Below are 13,613 nucleotides of genomic sequence, written 5' to 3' on the forward strand. Positions count from 1 at the left end.
AATGCAGAAACACTAAACCCATTGAAGAAGTCTGCACTTGTTGTGCTGTATCTACTGTCAATTTGTGGCATCGGTGTGACACTAGCAATTTTCCACGGCCTTCTTGCTATTCAGGAAAACATGGTTTTGTATAGAGAGCCCAACAAGAGACCGAATGTTTACTGTAGCTTTTCTCTTTGTCTTTGAGTTTGAAAGTTATCATCCTTTGCTGACAGCAGATGTGTTTCAATATTTAACGCGCGGCAGTGGAAACAAGGGATGTGGGTTTGTCTATTGTGTGTGCGTGAAAGGGTCTTTAAATACATGTTGACTGATAAGGGAACGGAGGATTGTCATGTCACGCTGTTGATTTTGGCTCATGTGCTGTCGAAACCCGCTCCGCCTCCTGCATGTTTCCCAGCATGCTTTGTCGGTCTGTCACAGCCTTGGGCACAACAGCGTGTGAAAGTGACTGTACTGCAAGCAGATCAGTTGGGTTATTTATGTTTCGTTGAGTAAAATAACAGTTGAATAATTCACAAGGTCAGATTTTGACTCGAGAAGTAAATTCGGTAGTAATTCAAGCTCCCACGTGCTTGTTTGTTTTGTCTCACGAAAATGAACATGGACAATGTGATCTTTGTTCCTGTAGCTCGACTGGTAGAACGTTGGGTTTGCAACGCAAAGATTGTGGGTTCGATCTCCAAAAACGAATAAAAGGAATGCCTTGAAGTCATTTTGTATAATCGTGTTTGTCAATTGCATGAATGGAAATCATCTGTATTTTTTTCGAATTCTTCGACTTTATTGGTGTCGGTGTTGATGCAACATCTCTTACACAACGGAACGATGACGTCATAAATGACAGACGTTTGAAAGAGCGTGGGTTTTGGGTTCTGCCGCAGAAATCTTCAGATGACACATGTTTAGTCGGTGAGGTGATTCACGCATGTTTGCATGTGTTCGGGTGAATCTAGTGTGTGATTATGTCTGGAGGCTTCTTTTATGTGGATGGTGGTTGTAAAATGTTACACGGCTTGAGTGCACAGGACAGTGTGCAGCTGTCTCTCTCTCTCTCTCCATTGCTATCCCCCCATTGGACTTGACCGATGACGTGTATAGGTGGGATCTGGACCTGCAGCAGATGGACTAAGTGGTCAGGAAACAGTTTCATTATTTGCTTTGGTTCATCCTGACCTGATCATTGTATCATTTCTTCCCAGAACTGACACACTTCACCTTTGAGATGTTATCTGTGTGTGACCCTGTCCACTTCCACACCGTCTGCTTCCCGTCTGTGTTTCTATTGTTCACGTGTGTCCCCTCTGGGTGTTAGGCTTTTTGTATGAGCGCTTTTAACGTCCTCATTGTGTCCTCGGCAGCACCCCACCTTCACCCTCATCATGAGCCCAAGCGTTCAGCCAAGAGAGACTCTTGAGAAACGACCACTCCTCTTGCAGAACCGCTTGGTCTCGTCTTCCTAATATGGAAGAGCTTGAGAACACGAGCCGGAACCAATTATGCCGAGTCACAGTGTTTTTTTTGTGTGTGGAAAGAGCCCGTTTGTCGCCTGTCCACTGGACAGAGGTTATTTATGAGCTATGTGACCTCGTGCTGGGTTTAATGTTGATTTAATGAAGCCGTCTAGACAGTGTGACAGGAATGTTTCGCACACATGAGAACCTCAAAAATATGAACCCTGATGGCCGTCCACAGGAGCTTTATTTACACATTCCTTTTTAGGATGATGAGAACGGATTCAGGTCGATACAAATGCAGCTTTTTATCGACGGACGAATGGCGACGGTTGTGTGTGGAGTTGTCGTGTGACCTCATTATGTTGCGTGTTTAATTGAAGTGTTTGTGTCTGATAGTATCGGATACTTTTCACATTTGCGTTTATCATGTAGTCATTTGGCAGTATTCCACACAGCGTGATATTGTTGTTTAATGCAAATTATGACAATCCGGGACGTTATGGCTGTCCGGGAATTAACAGCATTTACAGCTATAAAACTGCAAAAGTCCGATCGACTATCTAGTGCTGTGTCTGTAACCACTCACTCCTTCACTATTCCCTATATCGTGAATGACATTGAAGTCCACTATATAGGGAGAAAGTGAACGAAAATGAGTGAGAGATTTCAGACACTGGTGTAAATAGCATGCATCATACAGTATATTGTCCCCTTTCTTGTATAAATGATTTTTGTAGCGTTATGGATTATAAATATCATAATATTGATCATGTCATTAATAATTAATAATTAACAAATAGAATAAATAGACGGTTTCATCTTAACAACATAAACAAACATTACTGAGCGTGTGCACTTTTGTGACCCCACCTGAACTTCCGGTACACATTCACAAACAACAGAGTGCCGCTACATGTCAATGTACCATATGGTTTGTTTAAATGCGACCAAACTGCAGGACCCATTCAACATATTGCTTATTTAATCAAATGAACATAAAACACAATACAACAAATCGTCTATTTAATACAATTATTACGGTCTATAGAATTCTGAAGAAAACTAAAACAACTGCTATCATGTTTATTTAGGCTACTATTACATTTATTTTAAATATATTTAATATTAAAAAGATGGTAAGGTTAATATTGTTCATGACATGTTTATTTAAAAGATTAGAAAATATTTGTATGAAGGTACATTGCGTAGACAACATTTTGGGATTTCCTTAAGTCATTGGAACCTACAAAATTGTGAGTTAGCAAGTACACGTCAGTTGCAGACTCAAAATCAGAGTGCATTGTGGGTATAGGCTAAATGAGTGAAGAAACAGGGAATGAAGTTGTTTCACCAATTAATATAGTGCACTATATAGGACATAGGGAGCGGTTTCTGACGCATCTTTGGTGTCTTCCCCCCGGCAGTTATTTTAGATATGTAGTCGTGCGACTTCAACTTCTGCTTGAAGGTAAAAAGATTCAAATCTGCTAAACCGTTTGCAGAGATGTTGTTTCAAACCCAGCCCGTGGCGATTGTCACTTTAAATTGAAAGGTGGGTTCCTACGGTTTCCATGCTGTGATCTCTGATCCGCCCTCGTCTTTATACTATACACTCCGTCCATATGTGCACATGTAAAATAAAGGAGCGAAACATGTTTATCTTGGTGTCAGAGCTGCCAAACCACCCAGAGATTCATCTGGAAATCTCCCGCATCAGTTCAGCTACTAAAGTGAGTTTTCTCCTCTGTGATTATGGCTCATCTGAGACTGAACTCTGCTGTAGATGATGTACAATGTGATTTATGACGTTATTTCAACACTGTGCGAGAGATCGCCGCTGAACTGCTATCAGCTGTATGGAGCCCCTCAGCTGTTGGCAGTGTTGAATGGAGGATGCTGGGAATGAATGCCATTCGTGTTCTCTTTTCATTTATTTACGAGCCGTGTAATGCAGCATACGGGGGGAATGAGTTTGAAAGGCAGTCAGTGTAGTCTTAACACAGACGTTCTCTATGGGGTACATGTGTCTTAATTGATGATAAGTGGCCTGATGGTAATATCTGTTTTCTCTTTGCAGATCTTCCGGTGTTACTAAAAACGAGAAGGTATGTAGAGTTCAAACTAAATATAATGTAAATATGTAGCATCATGCCCTGAACATATTTGAGCAAAGATGTCTGGAGAAGCGACCCTTCAGCATTCATCTCAATAGTAGTTACAAAGCTGGTGCATGAGCCCTTAGTAGTGCACAAAATGCATGCTGCCGTGTGTGCTTAAAGATGCCACAAACGTTCATTATTCTTTCATTTGCATCACACCTGGTTAGGGCACACAGTGATGCTGCATGTTTTAAATGCATGACTTGTTGCACGGGACTGACGGATATATCTGAATTTCTCTGCTTTCCCTCATTACAGTTTACTTCTTAAATTATAGTGTGTTCTAATTTTACTGACATAATTCCCAGATATTTGGGTTCCCATGGTTACATGTGACCTGAAAATATTTTTTGGGTAGTTTATATTATGTACATTTAAAAAGATACACACCAATAAATACAAATTAGTTACATTTTATATTTTATTCTTTATTGAATATAGTATTGAATTTGATCATCTGTTTCAATCAGTACGATTTATAAATTATTACCAGAAATATTATAGTTTTGTTCTCAGAGTTATTATAGTTTTGTGAATATTTTGAATGTGCTTTTATTTGATATTTTAGTTATTCTTTTATGTAATGCATTTCATTTTATTTTTTATTTGTTTAATTTTATCTTGCTATAAGATGAATTTATTTTTATTTTAGTTTACATTTCTTTTCAGGTAATAATAATAAAATAAACGAATTAAATTTCAGTTTATTTCTGAGGCAACATTAATATATATTTTTGTTTTCATAAAAATTAGTTTTAAAATAATACTTTTTTTATTTCAATACACGGTTTTTTAATCGTTTTAGTAAACTATAATAACCTTGATTATTACAAACAATTATGATCAAAAAAGGTCTGAATACAACAAAGTATAAAAGCTTTTATCCTGTAATCCAAAATGTAAAATTAATCTTGAGGTTTTAAGAAAAAATGAATCATAAATCTCTTTTTCAATAACTACTCCTGGCTCTCGCTTTAGACAAAAAACAAAGAAAATCCATAATCGCAAACCTCGTGGAGGTCTGAACTTTTCATTGTGTGAGAACCCAGTATCTTATGAATAAAGTGTATTTGAGCTCTGTTATGAGGGAACTGCATGCGTGTGCTGTGGTTTGAGCGTGTGTTGCATGTGTTTTATCACCTTCTGAAGGAAGCCCAGGAGATTGTAAAGCCTGTGCCCATCAGCCAACCGCCGGCCAGCACAACCTCCACCAGCACTGCCAACCTCACCCCTGGCACCAACCCCTACAACAAGACGGCACGTCCCTTCGGAGGCGGCTTTAGCACCGTGAGATCAGTCAGTCCGTCCCTGAGCCCCACACCGTCCGCGGCACCCAAAGCCTCCATCCCCTCGGCCTCATCCGCTTTCACACCAGCAGCTCCATCCCAGCAGCCCCCTCAGCCTCCCTTCCCACTGGGCGGTGGCACCAGCCGCACCCTGTCCTCGCCTAGCTCCGCCCCTAAGCCCGCCTCCGGACGCTCCCCTTTCGCCAACTCCTCCTCTGCTTCCTCCTCTGGCTCCTCCTCCCCAGCGAGAGTGACCGGTCCCTCCTCTGCGCCCACCGCCCCTCAGCCCTCCGTCTATAACACGCCCATCAACCTCTACTCCAATGAGAATGCCTGTGAGGTGGCCATCGGTCAAAGGCGGGGTCTTCTGGAGAGCAAAGGGGAACAGCTTAACGGGTAGGTGGGGCGTACGGACCGAACCCTGAACTTTACCTTTATTTTCTCGGTTTACTTTATCTGTGCTTTCACAAAACCTTTCTCGCTGTTATCGGAGGTGCGGATGTTGTTTGTTTTATTAAGAATAGGACTTTTTTGTTTTTGCTTGGTTTTATGAATTTACCGGGTTATTTACAACTTCTAGACCACTGTACGACTTCTTTTCTTTTACCACATGAAATCCTTTCAACTATTGAGCTTTGTTTTTTTCGGAAAAGAAAACCCCGGAAAGATCGACAGTTTATTTTTATTTTTTTATAATGCAACACGGCACAAACAAAGCATACAGATGTTTTTGCTTTTTGCCTTCTTAAGTAAAATTATTTTGTGTTTTTTGAGAAAGGAACGTTTAAACAAACTGAAAGACTGAAAAATAGTTTTTCTTAGATTTTAAACAAGAATGTTAAAAACATGAAGCAGGAGTTTTATGGACCCTGTAGTTTTTATTGTTTTCAGGAGAATCAATCGTTGTTAAGATGGAATATGAGAAATTGTAACATTACAAAAGTAACAATTAGCATCTTCGGGAAACTCAGAATATTATCAATATCTTGATTATCTTCCAGTAATCTGTTACTTTGTCCTTTATTTTTAATCGTGCTTTATGGTAAGATGGTCTGCGAAAAATGCAGACCGTGAAGTTGTAAATAACCCACAGTAATTTTTCAAAGTCTGTGTTTGGTATTGACGTGAAGTTGGTTGTGTGTAAGAGAGACAGTTGTAGTCGGTGGGGTGTTTTGACAATATGCAGATCTCTCTGTGGCGAAGCAGACAGGAAAATTGGGAGTCAACTTTAAAAGCAAGGGTTTTCCAAAACATGACAAGGAGCTTGCGACCGTCCGTGCCAAATGAATTATCCAGTGATTTCAGACCGAAGGGCATCTGCTACCTGCACAGATGAACCTGTTCCACCCCGAGTCAGGTGAAGACATCGCTGGTTTGTGCAGAAGAAGGGCAGATTTTAGTTTTGTGTTAGCTACTATAATATTTACCTGTATGTGTGTTTTTTAATGATTCATATTTTGTTTTTTATGCGAGGAAACACAGATGATGTGTGTTTGTTTAAATAGATCAGTGGTTTGAATTACTCGGTGGATAAAGTTATGACTGAACTCAACAATAGATGAAAGAAATCTCGTAAAGTCGTAACAGCGTGCCACATGTTCTCTCATGTGCTTTTATTGACTCTAGTAAACACGCAAACTGTCCCACATGTGCAGATCCGAGTAAACACAGTTGTGCTTTAAACTCTGACCACAGAATGAGAAAAACAAGTGCAGGAAAGAATCTCGAAGACGTTGAGAGGCTTTAGAAGCGCTGCGGTTAGTTTGCACTATTTCTACTGGAGTTCAGTTTTTTCTTTGTTCTGGTTTGGATGGTTTGAGTAGAATGTCAACATTTGTTATGTTAGTATGCTTTAAAGGGATACCTCACCCAAAAATAAAAATCCTGTCATCATTTACTCACCTTCGAGTTGTTCCAAATCTGTGTGAATTTCTTTGTTCTGATGAACACAAGAGAAAGATATTTGGAAGAATGCTCATAACCAAACAGATCTTGGCCACCATTGACTCCCATAGTAGGAAAAATACAAAGGTGCCTAAAAGTGCCTCAGAACTGTTTGCTGTCCTACATTCTTCAAAATATCTTCTTTTGTGTTTAACGGAACAAAAAAAGATAAAGTAATTTTTCCTACTATGGGAGCAGTGTTGGGTGTAACTAGTTACTAAGTAATTAGTTACTGTGATTTAATTACCTTTCCCTCGAAAAAGTAAAGTAAGGGATTACTCTAATTTTTTCTGTAATTTAATTACAGTTACTTCTGATGTAATTAAACTAAATACTTTGTGTAATATATGTGTGTGCAATAGTGGAACTGACATCAAAATTCAAAGTCTAACTTTAAAATCTGTGCTTTAATGTATAATTCTCACATTTGTAATACTTCAGTCAGTCAATAATAATACTTATTATTATTATTTATTTAAATTAATTAAAAGAGCCGTTTCATTTCGATCCTTGAATCACTTAACTAATCAAAGTTTATATAGGATATAGAAAGTCATTAGTAACAAGTAATTAAATACTTTTTGAAAAGAGTAATTTGTATAGTAATCTAATTACACCATTTAATATGTAATTAGTAACTAGTAGTTAATTACTTTTTCAGAGTAACTTACCTAACACTGTATGGGAGTCAATGGGGGGCAAGATCTGTTTGGTTATAAGCATTCTTCCAAATATCTTTCTCTGTGTTCATCAGAACAAAGAAATGTACACAGATTTGGAACATCTCGTAGGTGATTAAATGATGACAGGATTTTCATGTTAGCTGTCCCTTTAAGATGACAGAGAATATTGAATGGATCCGAATATTTCTCTGATTTGTTGCCGTTGTCACCTCTGGTTGTTTTGGGTGTGTTCTTCATAAAATATTATTATGAGCTTCCTAATTCCTGTGTTAGTTCAGTCAACAGGAAAAGAGCAGAGAACAGGTCGCATCCCCGGAGCGCTGATGGGTTATCCCGAGAGGTTTAGTGGCGGGATAGTGTATAATATCATCTTCTCTGCTTATCTTAAAGGAACTTCGCCTAAATATCATTAACCCGCCCTGATGTCTGATCTTCCTGTCTGACTTTCTTTGTTCTGTCGAGCACAAAATGACATTTAGCAGAATGTTTGCTTCCTCTCCATACAGATGAGCGGTTTCTGGAAAAATCACAAAGGACTATGTTAAATTTCTACCTGAAGCGAGACAAAGGTTTTTCTGTAGCTTGGAGTGTGTTCACACTTTTCATCTGGTGGCATAACAAGCAAATAAAAAGAAAAACAGACATTGCATGTCCCTCGGCCTGGGATCTTTTGGCTAGTAATGAACCACCTAGCAACCTTACAGTTTTCCCTAGCAACCAGCCAGAAACACGCTGAAACAGATGTCCCGCTGTTCAGCCGGTCCAGATGCCCATGTGTTGGGATTGTAAAGCGGGTGTGGTGTTGGCCGCACCTGTGCCGTGTTTCCTGCTCGGTGATCTGATGTCCTCTCAATAACCCGTGTGTTTATAGGGCTGTGCGTCTCCATATGTTTACGTCTACCTGCCGCTGCCAGTCTGGTTAATGCCGCTCATTTACTATGTATGTCCCGCAGGAATCCACGGGAATGTTTGTAAAATTCCCTGCACGAGTTTCCAGGAGCGTTTACCGACTCGACCAATTAGTATCGGCGTCTTAGATGGAAAACACAGAGAGTTTGTGGTCAAGCGCTTGTGAAGGCTGGATGATGTGTGACGTGATCGGCTCGTAACGCTGTAACTGTGTCTTTGTGTGTAAGGCTGAAACGTTCCCCGACGTGAATTGAGACACCCACTTCTTGCCTGTTAATATTCAGTTGTCGCTCCGCTTTAAAGTCCCAGTGAAATTAAAAACGACGATTCTTATTTTTCCGTGAAATATTGCGCCGTTTATAGTAAATAGCTTATGTGGGTCATTTTCTTTTTAAAATTCATGTACCCTCATAATCTTCAGTTAAAATCTGAAATGCACTTCCGCTCTGAAACGACTATCCATCTCAAATGACGTAAACTAGACGGCTTGGGCGGAGCATCCGTTAACTCAACAGCTGTTTTTACACATCCAATCAATTCACAGTGAAAAACGCAAGCCACGCCCACTAATTTTCTCCTTTGAAATGATTTTTCACTCTGAAATGTATTAGAATACGGAAGTAAAAACGATCGCAACTTCCGGTTCACGGGGACTTTAAATACAACAAGTATCAGCTGTATGCAAAGTGAGCCACATTTGTTTTTTTGGCCCATATTGAGATCCTCACATCTCTGCGATTGTACAATGTGGTGCCTTATAAATGTAAATACCAAACAACAAATGTATTTGTGATAAAGATTCTTAAAGAAAGCTTTCATACTTTTGTAGTTACAGGCATTCAAACCTTTGAAAAAAGAACACTAGAAGTGTTTTTCCCTCATTGTTAAACTGTCACCGTTGGCATGTATTGCAACAAAGATCGCTATTAAGCCTTCCGATCTCTATATAAAACTAAAAGAATGATGCTGTTATCTTTTAAGTCATTTTTAAGCCACTGAAATCGGTCTCCGAATCTCAGGTGAAAATATTTATTCAATGCAGGTAACATTTTGGCTTTCATTACTATTTATGTACTGAAACATATTAACAAAATGAAACATTTGAGCCAGTTTTCAATATGTGGAAAAGTTAGTTACGCTTTCAATTTGTTGCACATCTGTGTATCTGACATTAGACATTTAGTTTAATTTGTAAATAATTTCTAAATGTATCTGAATACTGAGTTTTGTGATAACTGGCAACCCAAGAGCACACATGAATGTTAAACAAGACTACACTCTCACGTTTGTGTTTGCGGTTTCATCCTGCAGCGTTTTCTTCTGGTTTTCAGTGCATGTGTGAGTTTTTGCATGGTTTTGGTGTGATCTTTGATTGATCTTCAGTACTTCAGATTGAAATGTCTCACTGCCCGTCTCTCTCTCTCTCTCTCTCTCTCTCAACAGGGAGAGCCCATGACAAAGTTAGTGTTCTAGATCTGTGTGTCTGTTTGTGTTGGGTCACGCACGCACCATCACTGTAGTTTTTCACCTGTCTCACCTGTCAGTCGATGAAAGTTTATGTTGATGATTTTGAAGCGAGTTGGTTCATTTGGTACAGTTACGGTAACATCAGAACTCGATGTAGGGCACACGTGTTGCTGTCAGTCTTCAGTTCTCCAGTGTTGTGCACGGCAGTATAAATAGCGGGTGACATTTACAGCGGTATTGTTCAAGTGAGAGATTCCTAAAGATGAGTTTGGTTTGTTGCAGATAGAGTGAGTTCAGTGCATGCGGTGCCATCTTGTGGTGTGAAGAGACATCAGTCTGTCCACGTTGTGAAAATGAAGAGTTTGGTTCCAAAATGAGATAACTTCATTAAAACATGTTTTGTATTGTGCATTCCAATGAATATCAATCAAACTGCAGTTGGTTTGTTTTGATTTAAGCCATAATAACAAAAAAATACAGCTAACTAACACAATAAAACATAACATAATAAAAAACATGATTTTTGAATCTCATTTTGGAACCAAACTCTTCAAATGTTCGGTGTCAAAGCATGTTCAGCCCTGTTGACAGCGTTTTTGTGGTGTGGATATGAGTATTGAATGTAAGTTGGCACAGACATCTAGAACGTAGTTTTGTGTTCATTACCGCACGTTGATTTTTGCTAACTTGTGTTTAACTGCACACACGATTCTTGGTTCACACACTAACTTGACAATTAGTTGCATGCACAAATGCAAATAAATTCAATTTGCACAAATTATTAGGCGAATACTACAATTATTTCTTGCCATTTATTTCTCTAGCGGACCTCAGAGTATTTTAAAGTAAGTAGAAACGTCCATTTACGAGAGCGACTGTACGTTTAGATACCTTTATACACTCACCTAAAGGATTATTAGGAACACCATACTAATACGGTGTTTGACCCCCTTTCGCCTTCAGAACTGCCTTAATTCTACGTGGCATTGATTCAACAAGGTGCTGAAAGCATTCTTTAGAAATGTTGGCCCATATTGATAGGATAGCATCTTGCAGTTGATGGAGATTTGTGGGATGCACATCCAGGGCACGAAGCTCCCGTTCCACCACATCCCAAAGATGTTCTATCGGGTTGAGATCTGGTGACTGTGGGGGCCATTCTAGTACAGTGAACTCATTGTCATGTTCAAGAAACCAATTTGAAATGATTCGAGCTTTGTGACATGGTGCATTATCCTGCTGGAAGTAGCCATTAGAGGATGGGTACATGGTGGTCATAAAGGGATGGACATGGTCAGAAACAATGCTCAGGTAGGCCGTGGCATTTAAACGATGCCCAATTGGCACTAAGGGGCCTAAAGTGTGCCAAGAAAACATCCCCCACACCATTACACCACCACCACCAGCCTGCACAGTGGTAACAAGGCATGATGGATCCATGTTCTCATTCTGTTTACGCCAAATTCTGACTCTACCATTTGAATGTCTCAACAGAAATCGAGACTCATCAGACCAGGCAACATTTTTCCAGTCTTCAACTGTCCAATTTTGGTGAGCTCGTGCAAATTGTAGCCTCTTTTTCCTATTTGTAGTGGAGATGAGTGGTACCCGGTGGGGTCTTCTGCTGTTGTAGCCCATCTGCCTCAAGGTTGTGCGTGTTGTGGCTTCACAAATGCTTTGCTGCATACCTCGGTTGTAACGAGTGGTTATTTCAGTCAAAGTTGCTCTTCTATCAGCTTGAATCAGTCGGCCCATTCTCCTCTGACCTCTAGCATCAACAAGGCATTTTCGCCCACAGGACTGCCGCATACTGGATGTTTTTCCCTTTTCACACCATTCTTTGTAAACCCTAGAAATGGTTGTGCGTGAAAATCCCAGTAACTGAGCAGATTGTGAAATACTCAGACCGGCCCGTCTGGCACCAACAACCATGCCACGCTCAAAATTGCTTAAATCACCTTTCTTTCCCATTCTGACATTCAGTTTGGAGTTCAGGAGATTGTCTTGACCAGGACCACACCCCTAAATGCATTGAAGCAACTGCCATGTGATTGGTTGATTAGATAATTGCATTAATGAGAAATTGAACAGGTGTTCCTAATAATCCTTTAGGTGAGTGTATATATATATATATATATAGTGTGTGATTTCTATCTTTCTTCTCTTTGTGATATTAACCACAGAAAGACTCCACCCAGGTAAAATATCTCCCGTGACGTGATTTGTGTGTGATTGACATGAGGATAATCTGTCTGGAAGCATCGGTCTGATGTACTTTCTGTACCTCTGTGTTTGTCTCAGGACCGCACGGAAACCCGTCATAGAGATGGAGGTGAACCACGTGTCTCCGCTCAGCGATGCCAGTAAGAAGCGTCTGATCGAGGACACGGAGGATTGGCACCCGCGCACGGGGACGTCACAGTCTCGGTCCTTCCGCATCCTGGCACAGATCACAGGCACAGAGAACGGTAAGAACTGCTCGTGTCTTTGATTTATTCAATATTACATTTTTCATTTTGATCTTTTAAAGAAGGCATGTCAGGAAACGAAGCTTTTCAAGATGAGGAATTAAGGAGTTTTGCTGTCGTCATAAATGATGCATTTTTATATAATCACCCCCTAGTTTTGTGCATCACATGTTTAGTCGAACTACTGCTAATTTTATTAGAAAGCCTGATTTGGCCCTGTGGTCTCATGAAACGCTCGTTTAGTGGAATGAAATCGTGTTTTGAAGTTGAAGCTTAAAGTCTCTCTTGTTTCTGTCCTCTAGATCAAGCCCAGGAGAACCGGCCCGGAAAGAAGTGAGTTCACGTGGATGCAAATCCATCTGGTGCTGTTTTTAGTCCGCAGTGAATAGGCCTCTGATGAGGCCAAAGACCACATTTAAAGAACCGAAAGGATCAGGCCTTTGCCTCGGACCGTTCTTCCATTGAAGGGAATTGTTGGTAATTAAATAGGATTGTGGGTAATCGGGGCTGTTTTCTGTGCTCATTATTGGAAAATCGTGGAAAACATGTGCCTCAGATCGGTTTAGTGTTTGAAACAGAACTAGTGCGTCTCGTGAAAGGGTAGCAGGGAACAACAATGTCAGACGCCACTAATAAAATGCAGCTAACCACATAATCATACATAGTTAGCATAGCAAAACGAACAGGGTTTTCAAAGAAGAAGAAGAAGAATATCTTTTGTTAGAAATTCAGGCTGTGGTATTTCGACTTGAATTGATCAGTCACTTTGCAGAAGTGAGACAGACAAAATAAAAAGATGAGCCTCATTAAATTAATAATGGGTCATTTGCAATGACTAAATGTGAAGACATGCCATGCAATCCTCCAAATTGAAGAAACGTTTAAAAATCCAACACACTAATCATGTTATTCATGCTCATATGAATTCCTTTCCACATTTAGTTTTGATTTGATCTTAGTCTTAAAAAGGATTTATTATAATGCATTGTTTTGTGTCTTACGGAGCAATATTGACACGTTTATTCTTTCTCTCAATTGTCGGATCGTCAGGGCGACCAAAGTGGACCCCGAGGTGGTCCGGCCGCAGTACAACAAGCTGAGAGACTGGCATCATGGGGTCTCGGCCCGTGTGCTCAATGTCCAAATAGAGTCTGTATGACGTCCCTGAGAAAGTCTTCTGAAATATTCTTCCCTCACCTCCCCGCTCCTGTCAATCACACGATAACACAATCATGTGACT

At 40.0% G+C, this 13,613-nt stretch overlaps 1 protein-coding gene across 6 annotated transcripts in view; it reads left to right on the top strand.

Moving 5' to 3' along the window:
• The window catches only part of pdlim5b (PDZ and LIM domain 5b), a 48,154-nt gene that overhangs the window by 23,986 nt on the left and 10,555 nt on the right, over positions 1-13,613 (top strand). For 2 of the 6 annotated variants that reach the window (XM_057321845.1, XM_057321848.1), the window contains 5 exons: positions 3,535-3,562; positions 4,766-5,298; positions 11,400-11,456; positions 12,207-12,373; positions 12,676-12,706. In XM_057321845.1, coding sequence (XP_057177828.1) covers positions 3,535-3,562; positions 4,766-5,298; positions 11,400-11,456; positions 12,207-12,373; positions 12,676-12,706 — 816 coding nt within the window. Of the gene's footprint in view, positions 1-3,534; positions 3,563-4,765; positions 5,299-9,881; positions 9,899-10,729; positions 10,751-11,399; positions 11,457-12,088; positions 12,104-12,206; positions 12,374-12,675; positions 12,707-13,613 lie in introns of all 6 variants that reach the window. The other 4 variants (XM_057321850.1, XM_057321849.1, XM_057321851.1 and 1 more) reach the window with 4 other exon arrangements.

The sequence above is a fragment of the Triplophysa rosa genome, linkage group LG22, assembly GCF_024868665.1.
Source record: "Triplophysa rosa linkage group LG22, Trosa_1v2, whole genome shotgun sequence".
NCBI lineage: Eukaryota > Metazoa > Chordata > Actinopteri > Cypriniformes > Nemacheilidae > Triplophysa > Triplophysa rosa.